The sequence below is a fragment of the Oncorhynchus kisutch genome, linkage group LG18 (genome assembly GCF_002021735.2).
Source record: "Oncorhynchus kisutch isolate 150728-3 linkage group LG18, Okis_V2, whole genome shotgun sequence".
Classification (NCBI taxonomy): domain Eukaryota; kingdom Metazoa; phylum Chordata; class Actinopteri; order Salmoniformes; family Salmonidae; genus Oncorhynchus; species Oncorhynchus kisutch.
This window is the reverse complement of record NC_034191.2, coordinates 68,736,694-68,760,595: the sequence shown is the minus strand read 5'-3', so window position 1 is coordinate 68,760,595 and position 23,902 is coordinate 68,736,694. Positions and strand designations below refer to the sequence as shown.

Sequence of the window (23,902 nt, the reverse complement as noted above, 5' to 3'; positions counted from 1 at the left end):
ATTGTGTGTAGGCTTGGTCCTTATGCAGTAGGGAATTTGAGAATAAAAAAGGCATCTAATGGCACATAAAACATTTCTTAACCTGGGTCTGTTGTAGACCCATGCAGTTATTTTCTGTTTCCATCATGTCAAAAAACAAATTCTTGTTTTTTTGTGCAGATAGGGCGCACATGCAGGTCTTTTCTTTTGACGAAGTAAACGGAGAGGAAGTGGGTCTACAACAGACCCACATTTGGAAAGGCAGTTGAATTCACATTCTGTTAGATTAAAAAATAATAATAATAAATTACCCCCTGCAAAAGGACCAACTTTACAGACAATCAGCAGAGTAAAATGAAATATTTAATTTCTGGCTATGTTCAAACTAATTCCTAGCAATACTAGTATGTAAATCATAGCAACGCGTAAATACTAGCGTTGCTAAAAGCAGCTAATCTACCCGATCGATCATTTGTGCGGCGCGCTGGCCGCTGCAATGTTTGTGGCCTGGAACGTGCTGACGCGGTGACGCAACGCCAGTAATCCCAGCAACACGCTATCAGGAATTAACGGAGAGAAGAGAGAACCGACAGGAATCAACTGGGTGCTTCTGTTACCAAGGTGAAAACAACCGATTAAGGCGAGTTTTGGCGATGTTGAGAACATAGGGATACTCTTTCTCCATCTCTCTCTGAGCGCCGCCATGAACTATACCTTTATCTTGATTCAGATCTTTGTCACTAATTAGGGTACCTTTAATAGGCTAATCAGTGTCTGTATGGTCCACTGATGCGACATATTATGTTTAACATTTCAATCGATTAGTTGAAAAGCCGAAGTGTACATGTTAGATTCGATGCGCATCTCTGTTATTTAGCCCAGGGTCATTTATGGTATTTAACAAGAGAGAAGGTAGAGTACTGTATTTTCCCTATAGCAACAGAAGTCTGCACTGCAGTGCTGTTTGATAAGAGGAATACAGGCTATATTTAGCTTTCGATATTCAGAGTGCCCTCAATAAGACAGAGACCGAGAGTAAGCACTATTTCTCCACTCATTTAGTGTGTGTGTGCTTGTGGTGGTTTGTTGTGTGTGTTCACACCTCACAGGTGTTGAGCTGAATGAGTCCAAGAAGGGAGAATAATTGTCACCATCTTCTTCAATTTCTCAGTCTCCCTCTTACCCTCTGATATGCACAGTATCCACTTGTCACTCACTGGTCCTGTCAGCTGCCATCACTCAGGATGGTAATAGCTCACTGAGTTGTCATGGTTACCTGGTCTCTGCATCAACTGCATCTCTCCTCTCTCCTCTCTCTCTCCAGGAATGTTGTCTTATTCAACAGTACACAGAGGATGTTAAGAGTCAGGGAGAGTAGTAGGGAGGAGTAGAAAAGATAGAGGGTAAGGAGGTGGAGAGAGGGTAGGGAGGAGGAGAGAGTGTAGGGAGGTGTAGAGAGGAGAGAGCGTAGGGAGGTGACGAGGTGTGCTGTGCAGGGGTGAGTCAGTATAGAGGGAGAAAGGGAGAGTATATAGATAGATAGCTTAGCTTGGCTGTTAGAAACGGATGAGAGTGGAGTCTCCTGGTGTGTGTGAGGGGCGATCAACACTGGGCAGACTTGGAGCAGAGTGACGCAGAGAGGAACTTAGACTTAACACTGCTCTAATACACACACATACACACACTAGGCTGAAGCCAGGACAACATCATAGAGGACCGGGAGAGAGGGAGAGATTGTAGGACGAGTGTGGGGTGAGCAGCAGCCATGGCAGAGAACTCTATGTACCAGCGTCTGTCCTACGAGAGAGAAGAGGAGGAGGAGGAAAAGAAGGAAGAGAGGAAGGAGGGATTAATGAAGGAGAGAGGGGAAGAAGAGATGGTAAAGTATTTTATATATTGTGTTAGAGACTGGTTGATTTAGTTGTTAGTTTATTGACTGTGTGTGTGTGTGTGTGTGTGTGTGTGTGTGTGTGTGTGTGTGTGTGTGTAGATGACGGAGGAGGGGACAGAGTGGTTGGTAGATCTGTTAACAGACGTTCAGCTGCAGCAGTACTTCCTGCGTATTCGTGATGAGCTGAACGTGACGCGCCTGTCACACTTCGACTACGTCAAGAATGAAGACCTGGAGAAGATCGGCATGGGGCGCCCAGGTATGTAAAGTATATCCTATTTTAAAAATCAAGGAAAGTTCAAAGTCTATTCCTCCAGAAATGGTAATAACATTTACAACGAGGTCATAGCACGGTCACAACGAGGTCATAGTACGGTCACAATGAGGTCATAGTACGGTCACAATGAGGTCATAACACAGTCACAACGAGGTCATAACACGGTCACAGCGATGTCATAACATGGTCACAACGAGGTCATAATATGCCTTATCGCATCGCCTCTACACCCTGTTCTGTTCTCTGTCCTTTAACCAGAGGATGGGGTGGCAGGTTGCCAGAGGAGGCTGACGGTGTGTAATGTATTCTCTGTGTGTTGCAGGACAGAGGAGGCTGACGGTGTGTAATGTATTCTCTGTGTGTTGCAGGGCAGAGGAGGCTGACGGTGTGTAATGTATTCTCTGTGTGTTGCATGACAGAGGAGGCTGACGGTGTGTAATGTATTCTCTGTGTGTTGCAGGACAGAGGAGGCTTTGGGAGGCAGTCAAGAGAAGGAGAGCTCTCTATAAACGCAAGTCCTGGATGAGCAAGGTACAGCACACAGTGAGTTTGAATCCCTCTTAGCTGTACTGTGTATGTATGTATGTATGTATGTATGTACGTACGTACAGTGGGGCAAAAAAGTATTTAGTCAGCCACCAATTGTGCAAGTTCTCCCACTTAAAAATATGAGAGAGGCCTGTAATTTTCATCATAGGTACACTTCAATTATGACAGACAAAATGAGGGAAAAAAATCCAGATAATCACATTGTAGGATTTTTTATGAATTTATTTGCAAATTATGGTGGAAAATAAGTACAGGGCGCTGTACTGCTGTACTGGGAGGTCCGTGGGGCGACGCACAATTGGCCTAGCGTCGTCCGGGTTAGGTAGGGTTTGGCCGGTAGGGATATCCTTGTCTCATCACGCACCAGCGACTCCTGTGGCGGGCCGGGCGCAGTGCGCGCTAACCAAGGTTGCCAGGTGCACGGTGTTTCCTCTGACACATTGGTGTGGCTGGCTTCCGGGTTGGATGCGCGCTGTGTTAAGAAGTAGTGCGGCTTGGTTGGGTTGTGTATCGGCGGACGCATGACTTTCAACCTTCGTCTCTCCCGAGCCCGTACGGGAGTTGTAGCGATGAGACAAGATAGTAGCTACTAACAATTGGATACCACGAAACTGGGGAGAAAAAAGGGTAAAATTAAAAATAAATGAAAAATGTATTTGGCTAAGGTGTATGTAAACTTCAGACTTCAACTGTATGTATGTATATATAGTCACTCTGAGCAGTAGTCTCTGTGTTTGGGCCAGCAGGTGTTTCCAGGGAAACGAACTGACTCTGACTTGGACCCCCAGCAGCTCCGGGGGGCGTTGCCCAACTTGAAAACTCCAGGTGTGTTTGATGTATTACTTACTCAAGGTTAGTTTTATAATTGATAAGATTCTGACCTACTCATGCTTATTTGTGAACTACAGTATAAACAATATTGTTGTACGGCGTTATAATTGGAGTATGCTAACTCTCATAATTATATTATATTATCTCTTATTATGCCTGGTGTTTGAAGGGTTAACCCCGTCCAGCGATGGGATGGGGGCAGCCCTGACCTGTCTGATCCGAGAGGCGGAGCTACAGCTGTGTGAACGACTGGGAGACGGAACCTTCGGAGTCGTCAGGAGAGGAGAGTGGACTGGAACCACTGGACAAATGGTATGTCTGTGTGTGTGTGTGTGTGTGTGTGTGTGTGTGTGTGTGTGTGTGCGCACGCGCCCAGGAAACCAGAAAATATAAGTATTTGAATATTTTAACAACAATAGGGGATGATTTCATCCCTCTCCCTCTGTCCCTCCCTCCTTCCCTCTCCCTCCCTCCGTTCCGTCTGTCCCTCCGTCCCTCCCTTTCCCTCCGTTCCGTCCCTCCCTCTCCCTCCGTCCTTCCCTGTCTGTCCCTCCCTCCGTCTCTCGCTCCCTCCGTCCCTCTCCCTCTGTCCCTCCCTCCCTCTCCTTCCCTCCCTCTCCCTCCGTCTCTTGCTCCGTCCCTCCCTCCGTTCCGTCTGTCCCTCCGTCCCTCCCTTTCCCTCTGTTCCGTCCCTCCCTCTCCCTCCGTCCTTCCCTGTCTGTCCCTCCCTCCGTCTCCCTCCCTCCGTCCCTCTCCCTCCCTCCCTCCCTCCCTCCCTCCCTCCCTCCCTCCCTCCCTCCCTCCCTCCCTCCCTCCCTCCCTCCCTCCCTCCCTCCCTCCCTCCCTCCGTCCCCCTCCCTCCCTCCCTCTTCCTTCCTCCCTCTCCCTCCGTCCGTCCCCCTCCCTCCCTTTTCCTTCCTCCCCACTCCTTCTCCCTCTGTCCCTCCCTCTCCGTCCCTCCGTATTCCTTCCTCCCTCTCCCTCCCTCCCTCTCCCTCTGTCCCTCCCTACCTCCCTCTCCATCCCTCCCCCTCCCTCCCTCTTCCTCCCTCACTCTCCCTCTGTCCCTCTCTCTCCAGCTGTCAGTAGCAGTGAAGTGTCTGAAGACAGACAGTGTGTTGGACACTGAGGGGTTGGATGATTTCATCAGAGAGGTGAACGCCATGCACTCCCTCAACCACCAGAACCTCATACGGCTCTATGGAGTGGTGCTCACACACCCCATGAAGATGGTGAGACACACACACACACACACACACACACACACACACACACACACACACACACACACACACACACACACACACACACACACACACACACACACACACACACACACACACACACAGATACACATACACACTCCGTTAAGATGGTGAGACACACACAATAACATAAGAATAAACACACACATACACACACACACACACACACACAGATACACATATACCCACATACACACACACATACACACACTTACCATACATGGTATTACTTAATGTATCTCTAACGTGTGTGTAGGTGACGGAGCTGGCTCCTCTTGGTTCTCTGTTGGATCGTCTGAGGAAGCGGCAGGGACACATCCTCATCTCCTCTCTGTGTGGCTACGCTGTACAGGTCAGTGTGTGTGTACATGTGTGAAACTACTACATGATTAGCTAGTGCTCACTAGCTAGTTAGTTCACATCTGCTAAGCGTGTGTGTGTGTGTGTGTGTGTGTGTGTGTGTAGGTGGCGTGTGGCATGGCATACCTAGAACAGAGGCGAATCCTCCACAGAGACCTGGCGGCGAGGAACGTCCTGCTGTCAACCAATGAGATGGTGAAGATTGGTGACTTTGGCCTGATGAGAGCACTGCCATCACACCAGGATACATACATTATGGAGGAGAGCCACAAGGTGCCCTTTGCATGGTGAGTTGGTGACTGTGTGGGTGTGTGTGCATTCTCACTGCATGATCCTGTACTAAACAATATGATCTTGTTCTATCCTTACCCCCCCATCTCAATATATGTGTCTCTCTCTCATTGTCTCTCTCTCCCTCTCTCTCTCATTGTCTAACTCTCTCATTGTCTTACCCTCTCATTGTCTAACACTCTCATTGCCTAACCCTCTCATTGTCTAACTCTCTCTCTCTCTCTCTCTCTCTCTCTCTCTCTCTCTCTCTCTCTCTCTCTCTCTCTCTCTCTCTCTCTCTCTCTCTCTCTCTCTCTCTCTCTCTCTCTCTCTCTCTCTCTCTCTCTAGGTGTGCTCCAGAGTCATTGAGGAGCAGGAGTTTCTCTCATGCTTCAGACACTTGGATGTTTGGAGTCACTCTGTGGGAGATGTTTACACACGGACAGGAGCCATGGCTAGGACTCAATGGCAGCCAGGTACAGACACACACAGACACACACAAAGAGTGTCTGTCGGTAGTGCTTGATAAGTTTGTGTGTGTTTAGATTCTCCATAAGGTGGATGTGGAGGGGGAGAGGCTGGTGAAGCCAGAAGACTGTCCCCAGGATGTTTACAACGTGATGCTGCAGACCTGGAGCCCTCAGCCTGATGACAGACCAACATTCACCGCCCTCAGAGACTTTCTATTGGAGGTAGGGACCAGACTAGGGATGCGCAGGTTGACTCATAACCCGCAGTCTCCGCAGTTATATCCGCGGTGCAGGCAGGCAGGCTTAGGGTTGGGTGACCACTTCTCCCAGATTGTGCGGGACAGTCACATATCTTGGCCCTTTGTCCCGCAACAAAACAATCTTGTCTCGTATATTTATCAACAAACTCAAACACCACTAATTTTGAAAATACAGTTGATTTGTAATGTATTTCAGTCACATTCCAACCTGTTTCTTGCTGTCGCGTTGCGCTAATGATTAAAAATAATAATATATATATATATACACTACCGTTCAAAAGTTTGGGGTCACTTAGAAATGTCCTTGTTTTTGAAGGAAAAGCACAGTTTTTGTCCGTTAAAATAACATCAAATTGATCAGAAATACAGTGTAGACATTTCTACTGTTGTAAATAACTATTGTAGCTGGAAACGGCAGATTTTTTTATGGGATATCTACATAGGCGTACAGAGGCCTATTATCAGCAACTATCACTCCTGTGTTCCAATGGCATGTTATGATAGCTAATACAAGTTTATCATTTGAAAAGGCTAATTGATCATTAGAAAACCCTTTTGCAATTATGTTATTACAGCTGAAAACTGTTGTTCTGATTAAAGAAGACTAGTTGAGTATCTGGAGCATCAGCATTTCTGGGTTCGATTACAGGCTCAAAATGGCCAGAAACAAAGAACTTTCTTCTGAAACTCGTCAGTCTATTCTTGTTCTGAAAAATGAAGGCTATTCCATGAGAGACATTGCCAAGAAACTGAAGATCTTGTACAACGTCAACAGTGAAGAGGCAACTCAGGGATGCTGGCCTTCTAGGCAGAGTTCCTCTGTCCAGTGTCTGTGTTCTTTTGCCCATCTTAATCTTAAATTTGTATTGGCCAGTCAAATATATGGCTTTTTCTTTGCAACTCTGCCTAGAAGGCCAGCATCACAGAGTCGCCTCTTCACTGTTGACGTTGAAACTGGTGTTTTGTGGGTACTATTTAATGAAGCTGCCAATTGAGGACTTGTGAGGCGTCTGTTTCTCAAACTAGTGTATAATGTATTTGTCCTCTTGTTCAGTTGTGCACCAGGGCATCCTACTCCACTTTCTATTCTGGTTAGAGCCCGTTTGCACTGTTCTGTGAATGGAGTAGTGCACAGCGTTGTATGAGATCTCTCTCTCTCTCTCCAGATTCATGAGGTGGTCACCTGGAATGCATTTAAATGAACAGATATGCCTTGTTAAAAGTAAATGTGTGGAATATGTTTAATGCGTTTGAGCCAATCACTTGTGTTGTAACATGGTAGGGGTGGTATACAGAAGATAGCTCTATTTGGTAAAATACCAAGTCCATATTATGTCAAGAACAGCTCAAATAAGCAAAGAGAAACGACAAGTGGTACTGGAGCTTCAAGTCGAGGTCTAACCCCAAGCCATAAGACTCCTGAACAGCTAATCAAATGGCTACCCAGACCCCTCTTTTACGCTTCTGCTACTCTCTGTTTATGATCTCTGCATATTCACTTTAACTCTAACTACATGTACATATTACCTCAATTACCTCAACTAACCAGTGCCCCCGCACATTGACTCTGTTTGTTATATATAGCCTTGTTTGTTATCCAAATGAGCTTCAATGCCATACAGCACTCCTTCCGTGGCCTCCCAACTGCTTTTAAATGCTAATAAAACTAAGTGCATGCTCTTCAACCGATTCTACCCTCCTGCCCGACTAGCATCACTACTCTGGACGGTTCTGACCTAGAATATGTGGACAACTACAAATACCTAGGTGTCTGGTTAGTCTGTAAACTCTCCTTCCAGACTCACATTAAGCATCTCCAATCCAAAATTAAATCTAGAATCGGCTTCCTGTTTCTCAACAAAGCCTCCCTCACTCATGCCGACAAATACATACACTCGTAAAACTGACTCCTTGACTCCGGGGATGTAATTTACAAAATAGCCCGAAACACTCTACACAGCAAACTGGATGTAGTCTATCACAAAACCCCATATACTACCCACCACTGTGACCTGTATGCTCTCATTGGCTGGCCCTCACTACATATCCGTCACCAAACCCACTGGCTCCAGGTCATCTACAAGTCTTTGCTAGGTAAAGTTCCTTCTTAGCTCAGCTCACTGGTCACCATAGCAACACCCACCCGTAGCACGCACTCCAGCAGGTGTATTCCACTGGTCATCCCCAAAGCCAACACTTCCTTTGGCCGCCTTTCCTTCCAGTTCTTTGCTGCCAATGACTGGAACAAATTGCAAAAATCTCTGAGGCTGGAGTTACTTCACTCAATTCCGTTTTAACAAAAGGCTCCCATCCTAACTGTTTTACAATCCCTGAGACCAACCAGAAATGTTTCCTTGGCCAAATATTCCAAAATGTTCCAAAAAACAGCCACACATGTGGTCTCTAGTTTCTGCATCACCACATTTTGCATGAGGCAAAAGAGTAGGCTAGGTGCGCTTCAATTATCCTGTTGGGTGTAGTGCTGCTGGAACGCACCAGAGCATCGCTCTGCCAGTTCGCACTCTGGTGCTCATTCAAACCTGAATCAATGTCTTGCAAGATCACATAATGATTAATTAGTATACTACATTACAGACTCAAATATAATAGCATAGTAGCCTATACCATTACTGTTATACCAAGAACATCACATTAGTCATTTCTTATGGGATTTTAGGAATGGTTAGCTTATAGTAAAACAGAAATTCTCATGCCGGCAAAACTCAACGGCGTGCGCTACTAGGCAGAAATATGCTTGGAATTAAACAAAATACAGGAAGGATATTTACTGAACAAAAATATAAACTGAGTTACAGTTCATAAACAGAAATCAGTCAATTGAAACAAATTCATTAGTCCCTAATCTATGGATTTCACATGACTGGACAGGGGTGCAGCCATGGGTGGGCCTTGGAGGGCATAGGTCACCCACTTGGCAGACAGGCCCAACCACTGGGGAGCCAGGCCCAGCCAATCAGAAGTTTCTCCCCGCAAAATGGCTTTATTACAGACATAAATACTCCTCAGCACCCCCCAACCTCCCTCAAATGATCCCGCAGGTGAGAAGCCGGATGTGAAGGTCCGGGGGTGGCGTGGTTACACGTGGTTTGTGGTTGTGAGGCCGGTTGGACTTACTGCCAAATTCTCTAAAACGATGTTGGCAGCAGCTTATGGTAGATCAATTAACATTCAGTTCTCTGGCAACAGCTGTGGTGGGCATTCCATGCTCCCTCAAAACTTGAGACATCTGTGTCATTGTGTTGTGTGACTAAACTGCACATTTTAAAGTGGTATTTTATTGTCCCAAGCACAAGGTGCACCTGTGTAATCAGTTTGAATGGATTAGCTTGGAAAAGGAGAAATGCTCACCAACAGGGGTGGAAACAAATTTGTGCACAAAAATTGAGTGAAATAAGATTTTTGTCCGTATGGTAAATATCTGTGATTTTAATTTCAACTCATGAAACATGGAACCAATTTATATTTTACTTCAGTGTAGTGTTTTAACACCATCTGCTCTAATCTGCTCACAAAAAAAGTAATTGAAGACAGTATAAATGCATATTCACATGAAACTGATTGAGATTAAATGATTGGCATGCAGATGGAGTTTGGACGTTTCACTGGTAAAAATGTGAATAATTATCATTCACAATGGACACTGATGATGGCCTATTTTGAAATGAAGTAAGCCTAATTTATAGAGCTCTGCTACCCGACCCGAGCCTGACGAACCCTAACATTTTACATTGGGTTAGGGCAGGTAGGGCCTGTTTTTTATCAATAACTAGGGTAACTCCAGGTGGCAGGTAACCTAGTGGTAGAGTGTTGGGCCAGTAACCCAAAAGGTTGTTAGATCGAGTCCCGAGCTGACAAGGTAAAAATCAGTCGTTCTGCCCCTGAAAAAGGCAGTTAATCCACTGTTCCTAGGCTGTCATTGTAAATAAGAATTTGATCTTAACTGACTTGCCTAGTTAAATAAAAAGGGTATGGACAGGGCTCGGTCAATAACTAGGGTACAGGCAGGGCTCAGTTATCACTAAATTGATCACTGACATTTTGAAGCTGAGCCATTTGCTCGTGCTCTGATGCGCAGTACAGTTATATCTGACTAAGATCATAACGTGGTGTCAGAAGGTCTGTCGTAACCGGCCGCGACCGTAGGCTCGGCAGAAGCGGTGTGTGGGTAAAATCACTGGGGAAGCCAAACCAGAAAAAAAATGGCCAGATTACAACCTAATTGCATTGTTTGCTCTCTAACCCGTTAGTTCATATGCCGTGCGACTGTGATGTATAGGCCGAAGGCCGAGACCATAAGAAGACACACCTTTCTTTCATCACAAAACCAGAGAGCAAGTGCTGTCCAGTGAAGTCCATAAACCACATTCCATGTAACAAACAGTCGAGAAAGTTCATGTTTCCAGCATTTTCGGACTACTGAACAACTATTGATTTAGAACTACGAGAGTTATCGGAAGTCACAAAGAAAACAGGAGCTGCCTCCACTAGTCCTGCCCCATTTCAATTTCAACATTTCAACATCATCAAATCACCTCTGCTTAGTCTAATACAGTGACAACTAAAAGATAATACAAATAATTTGGTCCAATCAACATAAGCTAAATATGATTTGGCTGTCCATTGTTCTGATTATGTGTGTGTGTGTGTGTGTGTGTGTGTGTGTGTGTGTGTGTGTGTGTGTGTGTGTGTGTGTGTGTGTGTGTGTGTGTGTGTGTGTGTGTGTGTGTGTGTGTGTGTGTGTGTTCAAGTAGAAAAATATGTTGACACCCTACATGTAGAGAAATGCCAATTCCATCATCTTCTCTTTCATGTTGAGGAAATGGTCTTTGACTCCGTCATACAGTACGCTTTTAGTTTCTGTGGTCATAGGCTACCTGGCTAAAATGCTTGTTCACTAGCCTATCTTCCTTTCATGGGCAATGGTTAGCCAGCTTCCATCCTCTCTGGTCAGGGGCACAATGTATGAATTTATGGTTGAGTCAGAATCCCCATTATAATCCTTGGCCAGTACGGAGAATTAGATAAAACCACAAGTCCAAATCCCTATCTTCATCCATGGCTCATTTAGGAAAGGGATCATTTTAGTTAGCTAGTCACCGGAGGACAACAATACAACGAGATGTAACAATTCCAGTTTTTTCTGTAAATGATGTTTTGCTCTCAATGTGACTGATGTGAAGACAAATCCAAACAGGCTTCCATTGACACTTTTTGGTTGTTGCGCCAGGACCAATCACAGTTGAGCTCACTCAGTTTAGCTCAATGCTGATTTGCTATTAAATTATACTTTTTTATCAAGGGAGGCCAAATGCTCGCTGGGTTCCCTTGCATTCAATGCTACGGGTGGCAACAATGTCATACTTTTTTTGACCAGACAGCATCAGATAGATGGGCGACACATACAGAGACAGAGACATGATGTTTTGCTCTCTCGGCTGCTTTCTCCGGTGAGATACATCCAGCTTCTTGCGAATTGAGAGAAAATTATGAAACAGAGAGATGAAATATACATTATTTTATTTTATTGGTAAATGTTTTGGGGCAGCCTGTCTTCCCTTGGCATCCATGAATACACACCGCTGGGGCTCGGCCTCAAAAGACATGCCCGTGCAGGGCTCTACTAACTTGTTGTTGAAGGGGATTAATAGAGGGTGCTGCCAAGTGAATTAATTTTATGGAGGCTACACTGTCCTGAGAATGTCCCGCAAAATAATCCCGCATTTAGGTATTTTAAATGTGGTCACCCTAGTTTAGTGTCATGAAATATTGTGTGGATGAAGGGCGGGTTGAATAAAGAGAAAACTAGGCGTTAAAAAAAACATAAATGTTTCTCTCTTGTGCAATTCATATCTATGGGCTACATTATTTTCATCCCGAGTTAGCGTGCAGCCTAAATTTTAGGGCCTAACTGTAGCGCGCCAAATAGACCCCAATCGCCAAATGCTTTTGGGAACTTGGCTAGAAAAGGTTAACGTCGATCCACTGAAGCGAAAATGTCAATTTCGGAGATTAATTCAATAAGAGAAAATCTGCGAACTAGAGAGTTTAAAATAAATAGAAGGAGGGCCAGAACAGTAGTCTAATGTTTGGGAAAGATTAGGTGAAGTGGTAAAAGAAGATGATAGCAGTGGTAACTATGTTATGTGTGATGATTGTGAGGCGCTATACAAATTCAACAGTCACAGGACGGGGACTTCAAAATGACTGTTCAGATGGGTTAAATGGAACAGTAGCCTGACTGTAGGTCTATAACCTTTCACATAGTCTAATATAATATTAACTCCTGCAGAATTAAGCATTTCTTGCACTAAAATTATACATCAAATGTAAAACAGGAGTAGAGAAATATTGAGAGAAAGAATGTTAGGGACTGTGTGTACAGGTGTTATCTTTATCAGCATCATAAAAGCTGATCGTATTTCAACCACATAAAATATGCATCCAAACCGAACTGAAATCTTATCAGAAACATGTTAGGTAGTTTTCGCAGCTTTTAATTTCCTTAAAACCTGTCAAACTCATGTTGTGAAAATGTTGCAATAATCAGTTTTATTGCATTTTCTCCCTGGCCCTTAAACCTTGTGCGAGAAAACTAGATTGGTATTCATTCTATCGATTTAAGACATTCTATAACCTAATTATCCTACTACTGTCTATAGCTTACAAAAATAAATGAAATCATTCAAAATAGGCTACTGCACCAAAAAGCATGATTTGGCCAAAAAGGATAGGAAGGGCCTGCGATTCTGGGTAGGCTGCGCGGCAAATACCAAATAGATGTTTGTTGAGTTGCGACTGTCAGTGAAAAGTAGAAAGGCCCAGCCAGGCATATCGCATTATTTCAAAATACAAAAACATAGTTTGGAAAGCAAATGGCTATTGCTGTAAAGAGAAGACAACAACCCCCAAAATCTGTCTTTTAGTTAGGCCTATCAAAATTCTCAAATTAATTGAGCGAAGGGTATAGCTTATCTTATTGGCACCAGCAGAGAGCACTGACCGGATCCCTGGTGCGCGCATATTCACTCTTTGTCATTGTTGGGTCAGTGCCACTTAAACTGTTTTTGTTTGGACAAAAAGAGGGACATCATATTGTAATTGTATCCCCTTCTCGTTAGCCGATTTAATAGATATAACAATTCAAGACAACGTCGGTTTTATTCATTTGTTTGTCAGTGTTCGCAGAGAAGACTACCCTGCAATTTTTGTCATATTAAAAAAGATTGTGTCCAGTCATAAAAAGTGTAGTAGAGTTGCATGAAATGTGTTTATAAAAGGCCATATTTTTCCTGTGCAAAGAAAGGAGAAGAAACGTCTCTGATATAGCCTACAGCTTAGGTCACTCTTCGCCACTGCGTGCTCAGACATGCATTTTTGGCAAACAATGAGTGAGTTATATTATTAGTCTAAATTAGGAAAATCCTATCTACTTATCACATTAGGAATTGTAGGCTTGTATAAGTCTGCAAATGTGATGATGCATGGGATGTGATGATGCATGGGATGTGATGATGCATGGAATGTGATGATGCATGGAATGTTTTATTGTACCGGTGCATTTTTATGGTCATTTGCTTCCCCAAACTTGAAACTCACGCGCCTCCTATGGCTAACAAGTAGTGAAGCCACATGTGTCTAATTGTAGGCAAGTTGACTAACAAACAATCTACCAAAAGGTCTGAAATGATAAGCAGAAACATAGGTCTATCTATAGACAGGCTTGTCCAAATATTACTTCACCATCTCTGACTGTACAGAGCATTTTCTATTTTAGCGGGTAGGGTGCTGGCCTCAGATTTTCACTATCGCATATAGTCAGGCAATTGTGGGTGCAGGTGAACAAGCAGGTGAAACCGTGCATCACTAGAATACACATTCATGGCATGGTTCACCAAGTGTCCAGCAGAGAGCACTGTAGGTACACAAGTGATTGCAAGACTGCAGGTGCAAAGGGAAAATGTATGTTGGTTTTATAAATCTTGGGGCAGATTTCCCAGACACAGATTAAGCCTAGTCCTGTAGAATTATTCCATGTAGAATCATGCTTTTTAGTCCAGGATTCGGATCAATCTGTGTCTGGGAAAACGGCGCATGACATTCTCCGCCTAGTAGTCATGATGGTGTGTGTGTGTGTGTGTGTGTGTAGACCATGCCTACAGACATGAGATCACTGCAGGACTTTGATGAACCAGACAAACTTCAGATCAACATGAATGACATCATCACCGTCGTCGAGGGCAGGTCAGTGTGTGTGGGTGTGTGTAAGAAGAATGATTCATCATTCACAAAGGCAGATACATATCTAATATGAAGAACATATCCTTCTCTGTAATGTGCAATAGGGAATCATATCGGCGTGTGTTCATGTGTGTCTCTGTGTCTCCAGAGCAGAGCTCTATTGGTGGAGAGGTCAGAACAGAAGGACGTTGCGCGTGGGACAGTTTCCTCGCCACGTGGTCACGTCGGTCAGCGGCCTGTCGGCCCAAGACATCAGCAGACCCCTCACACACTCCTTCATTCACACTGGACATGGAGACACTGACCCACACAGGAGCTGGGGGCACGCTGACCGCATAGACAGGTACACACACACACACAGAGACCTGGCTGATACCTGCAGGTACAGTGTCTGACAACTGGAGTAAAGCAGAGCCCCGTTAGCAGTGCTATTGCTCTTTAGCTTGTCAGGCACAATTAAACCAATGGAAAAGTCCCCAAATACTTTTTATAAAGAACACCTGAAGTACTGTGTTTAAACTCTACTATATCCCTGGTCTTTACCCCTCTCCAGCCTGTACTTGGGAAATCCTATGGACCCCCCTGATGTTATGGGAATGGATCCTTCCACTGCCCGGCCCACCAAACTACCCAGCCGCACCAGGAGTGAGTAGGCTACACAAACTAACACACAGTTATTCTCTCCTTACAAATATCTTACTACCTTTTCATTCATTCATAAAGTCTCTTCTTCTTTCTGTTTTGTCTCTCAGAGAAGCCTCCTCCTCGTCCTCCCCAGCCTGCTGTCCTGATCAACAGTATGTCTCCCACGCTGATTGTGTATTTACCTGTATATGTTGAGCTGTCTATGACTCTCTGATTGATGATATCTGTGTGTGTGTGTGTGTGTGTGTGTGTAGAGCCGTTCTATGACTCTGTGTTAGATGATGATGATGAATATGAAGGTGTTTCGTCGGGGCTGAAGAGGCTGGGCGCGGCTATAGGCCTTAAACTCCGCCCGGGGGAGGGGTCAGGTGTGAGGTCAGCCAAAAGCGAAGTCTCGCTCATCGACTTTACCGATGACAGCTTCAGCTCGACCACGCCCTCCCCTCTCACTGAGACACGCATACCTGACCAGGACACACTCCAGGTACATACACACACACGCACATACACACACACACTCAGTAGGCAAAATAACCTTATTCTCTCCCTCCAGGACCTTCCTTCCATCCTGGACTGGCCCCTCCCTCTTCCTGCCTACGACGAGGTTGCCACTGAGGCCGAGGGTCAATTGGCAGACCAGGAGGTTCGATCTATCACTGGATTGCCAGAGGGGATGTTGGCTCCGCCCAACACTGATGCAGAGAGGAGGGGCTTAACTCAGTCAGCTGATCTGTTCCAGGAGCTCCAGAGAGAGGTACGACACAGACACACACAGACGCACACAGACACACACACACCACAGGTTAGTCATTTGAGTCTGGAGTTTTAACGTCGTTTTTCTCTCTTTCTGCTGATCTGCAGGTGATGGTGAAGCTGCGTGTTCCCATGACAACCGGGCGTTCCCTCCCCTCCTCCCCCCTCCCCCTCTCCTTGGCCCCTCACAGACAGATCTACCTTCCTCCCCCCTCCTCTTCCTCCTATGAGGACAGACCCATGCTACCTCCACGCTCCCCCATCCCACCCCTCCGCTCCTCCAAACGCGTTTCCCTATGTGAGAGGGAAAACACACCCCCTCAGATCCCTCCCAGAGACCACGCCTTCTCTCAGCCCTCCTCACGCTCCTCCTCCCCCCTTCCTTTAGTGCTTCCCCTCTCTGTCTCCCCTCTTTCCTCCTCCCTTTGTCTCCCCCCTCCTCCCCTCTCCTTCTCTCCTCGTCAGAGGACTGGACTATACGGGGTTGTTGGTCCTCTCGGCTCTCTAATCTCCTCCTCCCCCTCTTCCTCTCCTCCCTCCTCCTCCCTCTATTCCTCCATGCTTATGGCTGCCCCTCCCCCCAGTTCCTCGTTGGATCCCCTCTCTGAGGGGCGTGGCCTGTCAATACTTATTGACAACTCTCAGAGTTCTGAACGCCCCGCCTACTTAGAGAGGTATGGAGCCACCAAAATGGCCACCGTCCGACCCATGGTGCAACAGCAGCCAGGTGGGGGTGGGGCCAGGCCTAACTCCTCTTACAACAACAACAACCACAGGACTCAACATTTAACTACAGCTCCCAGCAGGCAACGGGAGAACGGCCTCATTCAGGTTAGAGATGTTCAGAACAATGAGGCTGCATTCAAGTGCTCTTTGTGTTTACTTGTTTATTGTGTCAGAAAAGCATTCAAGTGCAAGACTTCTGAACCTATGAGATGCTTAAACATTGTTTGTGTGTGTGTGTGTGTGCATGTGTGTTTACACGCACACAAACACACACACACTCTATAACATCTGCATTCTCTCTAACATCTCTCTCTCTCGATAACATCTGTATTCTCTCTAACATCTCTCTCTCTATAACATCTGCATTCTCTCTAACATCTCTCTCTCTCTCTAACATCTGTATTCTCTTTAAGATCTCTCTTTCCCTCTCTCTCTCTAACAGCTGTGTTCTCTCTCTCTCTCTCTCTCTCTCTCGCTCTCTCGCTCTCTCGCTCTCTCTCTCTCTTTCAATTCAATTCGCTTTATTGGCATGACGTAACAATGTACATATTGCCAAAGCTTGTTTAGGATATTTACAATATAAAAAAATATTTAAAAAAACGAGAATCACAATTGTCAACGGGACAACAGTAACAACAATAACCAAGTGTCAAAATAACCAGATATTCAGCAATAACAATAAGCATACAGTAGAGGACATGTGCAGGTTGATTGGTCTGTCAGACACTGTCCCTCAACTTATGGCAGGCAGCAATGTAGTGCGCTGCCAACCCACAGCTCTCTGCGTCCTCCCCCAACAGGACGGGTAGCCTATCCTCATCAGAGAGGCCTTTGAATAAGGGTTTCAAATTTGGGGAAATGACACTCTCTAATTGTTTTATATTTTTTACATTTTGTCAGGAAATGCAGCTCCGTCTCAGGTTCTGCTGTTGTGCAGTGGTTGCACAGCCTTTCCTTTACAGGGAGCCAGGTTTTCCTGTGTCTACCCTTCTCAATGGCAAGGCTGTACTCACTGAGCCTGTACTTTGTCAAGGTTCTTCTAAGGTTTTGATCAGTAACCATGGTCAAATAGTTAACCATGGTGTACTGTCGATTCATGGCCAGATAGCACTGCATTTTGCTTTGTGCTTGTGTCTGTGTTTCCCAATAAGCAATATAGTTTTGTTTTGACTGTGTTGTAATTTGGTTTATCCTGATTGATTGGATGTTCTGGTCCTGAGGCTTCAGTGCGTTAGTAGAACAGGTTTGTGAACTCAGCCCCAGGACCAGCTGGATGAGGGGACTATTTTCTTTGCTCAGCTCTTGGCATTGCAGAGCTTGGTAATGATATGAGAGGGGGTCACTGTATTTGATATGTTTCCAAAACTTAATTGCTATTTTTTTAGTTTTTATTATTAGTGGATATTGGCCTAATTCTGCCCTGCATACATTGTTTGTAGTTTTCCTCTGGACATGTAGGAGAATCTTACAGAACTCTGCATGCAGGCTTTCAATGGGGTGTTTGTCCCATTTGATTAAATTTGTTTTGCAATTGGACCCCACACCTCGCTGTCATAAAGTGTAATTGGTTCAATGACATATTCAATTAGTTCTAGCCAAATTTTAATAGGTATTTGAATTTGCATTGGCTGTTTAATGGCATAGAATGTCCTGTGTGCTCTCTCTCTCTCTCTCTCTCTCTCTCTCTCTCTCTCTCTCTCTCTCTCTCTCTCTCTCTCTCTCTAACATCTGTATTCTCTCTATAACATATGTGTTCTCTCTAACATCTCTCTCTCTCTCCCTCTATAACATCTGTGTTCTCTCTCTCTATAACATCTGTGTTCTCTCTCTCTATAACATCTGTGTTCTCTCTAACATCTCTCTCCCTCTATAACATCTGTGTTCTCTCTCTCTATAACATCTGTGTTCTCTCTCTCTATAACATCTGTGTTCTCTCTAACATCTCTCTCTCTCTCCCTCTATAACATCTGTATTCTCTCTAACATCTGTGTTCTCTCTAACATCTCTCTCTCTATATATACAGTGCCTTGCGAAAGTATTCGGCCCCCTTGAACTTTGCGACCTTTTGCCACATTCAGGCTTCAAACATAAAGATATAAAACTGTATTTTTTTGTGAAGAATCAACAACAAGTGGGACACAATCATGAAGTGGAACGACATTTATTGGATATTTCAAACTTTTTTAACAAATCAAAAACTGAAAAATTGGGCGTGCAAAATTATTCAGCCCCCTTAAGTTAATACTTTGTAGCGCCACCTTTTGCTGCGATTACAGCTGTAAGTCGCTTGGGGTATGTCTCTATCAGTTTTGCACATCGAGAGACTGAAATTTTTTCCCATTCCTCCTTGCAAAACAGCTTGAGCGTTGGATGGAGAGCTGGAGGTTGGAGAGCATTTGTGAACAGCAGTTTTCAGTTATTTCCACAGATTCTCGATTGGATTCAGGTCTGGACTTTGACTTGGCCATTCTAACACCTGGATATGTTTATTTTTGAACCATTCCATTGTAGATTTTGCTTTATGTTTTGGATCATTGTCTTGTTGGAAGACAAATCTCCGTCCCAGTCTCAGGTCTTTTGCAGACTCCATCAGGTTTTCTTCCAGAATGGTCCTGTATTTGGCTCCATCCATCTTCCCATCAATTTGAACCATCTTCCCTGTCCCTGCCGAAGAAAAGCAGGCCCAAACCATGATGCTGCCACCACCATGTTTGACAGTGGGGATGGTGTGTTCAGGGTGATGAGCTGTGTTGCTTTTACGCCAAACATAACGTTTTGCATTGTTGCCAAAAAGTTCAATTTTGGTTTCATCTGACCAGAGCACCTTCTTCCACATGTTTGGTGTGTCTCCCAGATGGCTTGTGGCAAACTTTAAACAACACTTTTTATGGATATCGTTAAGAAATGGCTTTCTTCTTGCCACTCTTCCATAAAGGCCAGATTTGTGCAATATACGACTGATTGTTGTCCTATGGACAGAGTCTCCCACCTCAGCTGTAGATCTCTGCAGTTCATCCAGAGTGATCATGGGCCTCTTGGCTGCATCTCTGATCAGTCTTCTCCTTGTATGAGCTGAAAGTTTAGAGGGACGGCCAGGTCTTGGTAGATTTGCAGTGGTCTGATACTCCTTCCATTTCAATATTAACGCTTGCACAGTGCTCCTTGGGATGTTTAAAGCTTGGGAAATCTTTTTGTATCCAAATCCGGCTTTAAACTTCTTCACAACAGTATCTCGGACCTGCCTGGTGTGTTCCTTGTTCTTCATGATGATCTCTGCGCTTTTAACGGACCTCTGAGACTATCACAGTGCAGGTGCATTTATATGGAGACTTGATTACACACAGGTGGATTGTATTTATCATCATTAGTCATTTAGGTCAACATTGGATCATTCAGAGATCCTCACTGAACTTCTGGAGAGAGTTTGCTGCACTGAAAGTAAAGGGGCTGAATAATTTTGCACGCCCAATTTTTTAGTTTTTGATTTGTTAAAAAAGTTTGAAATATCCAATAAATGTCATTCCACTTCATGATTGTGTCCCACTTGTTGTTGATTCTTCACAAAAAAATACAGTTTTATATCTTTATGTTTGAAGCCTGAAATGTGGCAAAAGGTCGCAAAGTTCAAGGGGGCCGAATACTTTCGCAAGGCACTGTATATATAACATCTCTCTCTATAACATCTGTGTTCTCTCTAACATCTCTCTCTCTATATATATAACATCTGTGTTCTCTCTAACACCTCTCTCTCTATATATATAACATCTGTGTTCTCTCTAACATCTCTCTCTCTATATATATATAACATCTGTGTTCTCTCTAACATCTCTCTCTCTATATATATATAACATCTGTGTTCTCTCTAACATCTCTCTCTATATATATATATAACATCTGTGTTCTCTCTAACATCTCTCTCTCTATATATATATAACATCTGTGTTCTCTCTAACATCTCTCTCTATATATATATATAACATCTGTGTTCTCTCTAACATCTCTCTCTATATATATATATAACATCTGTGTTCTCTCTAACATCTCTCTCTCTATATATATATAACATCTGTGTATTCTCTAACATCCCTCTCTCTCTATATATATATATATAACATCTGTGTTCTCTCTAACATCTCTCTCTAACATCTGTATTCTCTCTAATATATATCTCTCTCTCTCTCTAACATCTGTATTCTCTAACATCCCTCTCTCTCTCTATATATATATATATAACATCTGTATTCTCTCAAACATCTCTCTCTCTCTCTCTCTCTCTATATATATATATATATATCATCTGTGTTCTCTCTAACATCTGTCTCTCTCTCTCTCTATAACATCTGTATCTCTCTCTCTCTATAACATCTGTATCTCTCTGTTATAGGTAGAACAGTTGTTCCAGTTGGGTCTGCGTTCTAGAACAGAGTGCCATCTCTCTCTCTCTATATATATAACATCTGTGTTCTCTCTACATCTCTCTCTCTCTCTCTCTATAACATCTGTGTTCTCTCTAACATCTCTCTTTCTCTCTCTCTCTCTCTATAACATCTGTGTTCTCTCTAACAAAACTCTCTCTCTCTCTAACATCTGTGTTCTCTCTAACATCTCTCTCTCTCTATAACATCTGCATTCTCTCTAACATCTCTCTCTCTCTCTCTCTCTATAACATCTGTGTTCTCTCTAACATATATATCTCTCTCTCTATAACATCTGTGTTCTCTCTAACATATATCTCTCTCTCTCTCTAACATCTGTGTTCTCTCTAACATCTCTCTCTCTCTATAACATCTGTGTTCTCTCTAACATCTCTCTCTCTCTCTAACATCTGTATTCTCTCTAATATATCTCTCTCTCTCTCTCTAACATCTGTATTCTCTCTAATATATCTCTCTCTCTCTCTCTCTCTAACATCTGTATTCTCTAACATCTCTCTCTCTCTCTCTCTCTCTAACATCTGTATTCTCTCTAATATATCTCTCTCTCTCTCTCTCTCTAACATCTGTGTTCTCTCTAACATCTCTCTCTCTCTATAACATCTGTGTTCTCTCTAACATCTCTCTCTCTCTCTAACATCTGTATTCTCTCTAATATATCTCTCTCTCTCTCTCTAACATCTGTATTCTCTCTAATATATCTCTCTCTCTCTCTCTCTCTAACATCTGTATTCTCTAACATCTCTCTCTCTCTCTCTCTCTCTAACATCTGTATTCTCTCTAATATATCTCTCTCTCTCTCTAACATCTGTGTTCTCTCTAACATCTCTCTCTCTCTATAACATCTGTGTTCTCTCTAACATCTCTCTCTCTCTCTAACATCTGTATTCTCTCTAATATATCTCTCTCTCTCTCTCTAACATCTGTATTCTCTCTAATATATCTCTCTCTCTCTCTCTCTCTAACATCTGTATTCTCTAACATCTCTCTCTCTCTCTCTCTAACATCTGTATTCTCTCTAATATATCTCTCTCTCTCTCTCTCTCTAACATCTGTATTCTCTAACATCTCTCTCTCTCTCTCTCTAACATCTGTATTCTCTCTAATATATCTCTCTCTCTCTCTCTCTCTAACATCTGTATTCTCTAACATCTCTCTCTAACATCTGTATTCTCTCTAATATATATATCTCTCTCTCTCTAACATCTGTATTCTCTAACATCTCTCTCTAACATCTGTATTCTCTCTAATATATATATCTCTCTCTCTCTAACATCTGTATTCTCTAACATCTCTCTCTAACATCTGTATTCTCTCTAATATATATATCTCTCTCTCTCTAACATCTGTATTCTCTAACATCTCTCTCTAACATCTGTATTCTCTCTAATATATATATCTCTCTCTCTCTAACATCTGTATTCTCTAACATCTCTCTCTCTCTCTATATATATATATATATATATATAACATCTGTATTCTCTCAAACATCTCTCTCTCTCTCTAACATCTGTATTCTCTAACATCTCTCTCTCTATATATATATATATATATATATATATATATATATTATATATATATATCATCTGTGTTCTCTCTAACATCTGTCTCTCTCTCTCTCTATAACATCTGTATCTCTCTCTCTCTATATATATATATATATATATATATATATATTATATATATATATCATCTGTGTTCTCTCTAACATCTGTCTCTCTCTCTCTCTATAACATCTGTATCTCTCTCTCTCTATAACATCTGTATCTCTCTGTTATAGGTAGAACAGTTGTTCCAGCTGGGTCTGCGTTCTAGAACAGAGTGCCAGGAGGTTCTAGAGCGTTGCCAGTGGAACCTAGAACAGGCAAGCACCATGCTACTGGACTCTTGTGGAAAAGTAGGCTGAGACAGACTCCAGGACTACTGACCTACAGACTTAAAACTACTGATCTTTAACCCTACAGACCTACTGTTCTAAAAACTACAAACCTTTACCTATTACTACAGACCTTTATCTACAGACCTGAAACAACAAACCTTTACCTATTACTACAGACCTTTAACTACAGACCTGAAACAGACATTCCCTTGCTGGAGACTATAGCACCTGGTTGAGTCCTACGGAGGGAAACAATGGACGAACACAATACTGCATGTTCAGCAGTTAAGTTATTATATTTTATATTATATAGATACAGTGCCTTCAGAAACTATTCACACCCCTTGACCTTTTCCCAATTTTTTTGTGGTAAAGCCTGAATTTAACATGGATTAAACTGAGATTTTGTGTCACTGGCCTACACACAATACTCCATAATGTCAAAGTGGAATTATGTTTTCAGAACTTTTTACAAATTAATTAAAAATGAAAAGCTGAAATGTGTCGAGTCAATAAGTATTCAACCCCTTTGTTACGGAATTCCTAAATAAGTTCAGGAGTAAAAATGTATTTACTTAACAAGTCGCATAATAAGTTGCATGGACTCACTCTGTGTTCAATAATAGTGGTAAACATGATCATCTCTGTACCCCACACAGATAATAATCTGTAAAGTCCCTCAGTCGAACAGTGAATTTCAAACACAGAATCAACCACAAAGACCAGGGAGGTTCTCCAATGCCTTGCAAAGAAAGGCAGCTATTGGTAGATGGAGAAAAAAAAGCAGACATTGAATATCCGTTTCAGCATGGTGCAGTTATTAATGACACTTTGGATGGTGTATCAATACACCCAGTCACTACAAAGATACAGGTGTCCTCCCTAACTCAGTTGCCTGAGAGGAAGGAAACCGCTCAGGGATTTCACCATGAGGCCAATGGTGACTTTAAAACAGTTACATAGTTGAATGGCTTTGATAGGAGAAAACTGAGGATGGATCAACAACATTGTAGTTACTCCACAATACTAACCTAAATGACAGAGTGAAAAGAAGG

General features: G+C 43.2%; 1 protein-coding gene across 3 annotated transcripts; it reads left to right on the top strand.

Annotated features, from left to right (window-relative positions):
* The first annotated feature begins 863 nt into the window (after positions 1-863).
* On the top strand, positions 864-23,324 carry LOC109909658 (activated CDC42 kinase 1). Of its 3 annotated transcripts, XM_031796622.1 has the most exons (18): positions 1,304-1,858; positions 1,970-2,129; positions 2,608-2,690; positions 3,443-3,521; positions 3,697-3,839; positions 4,607-4,759; positions 5,049-5,144; positions 5,258-5,439; positions 5,772-5,898; positions 5,968-6,114; positions 14,320-14,414; positions 14,560-14,754; positions 14,965-15,056; positions 15,164-15,208; positions 15,311-15,540; positions 15,610-15,810; positions 15,918-16,640; positions 22,749-23,324. In XM_031796622.1, exons 1-18 carry the CDS (start codon positions 1,745-1,747, stop codon positions 22,872-22,874), a joined length of 2,991 nt encoding a protein of 996 aa, XP_031652482.1. In that variant the 5' UTR covers positions 1,304-1,744; the 3' UTR covers positions 22,875-23,324. The 3 variants fall into 3 exon arrangements, with proteins under 3 accessions (XP_031652481.1, XP_031652480.1, XP_031652482.1); XM_031796621.1 differs by having other exon boundaries at positions 864-1,858; positions 2,608-2,678; positions 15,311-15,810; XM_031796620.1 differs by having other exon boundaries at positions 864-1,858; positions 15,311-15,810.
* The last annotated feature ends 578 nt before the right edge of the window (positions 23,325-23,902 follow it).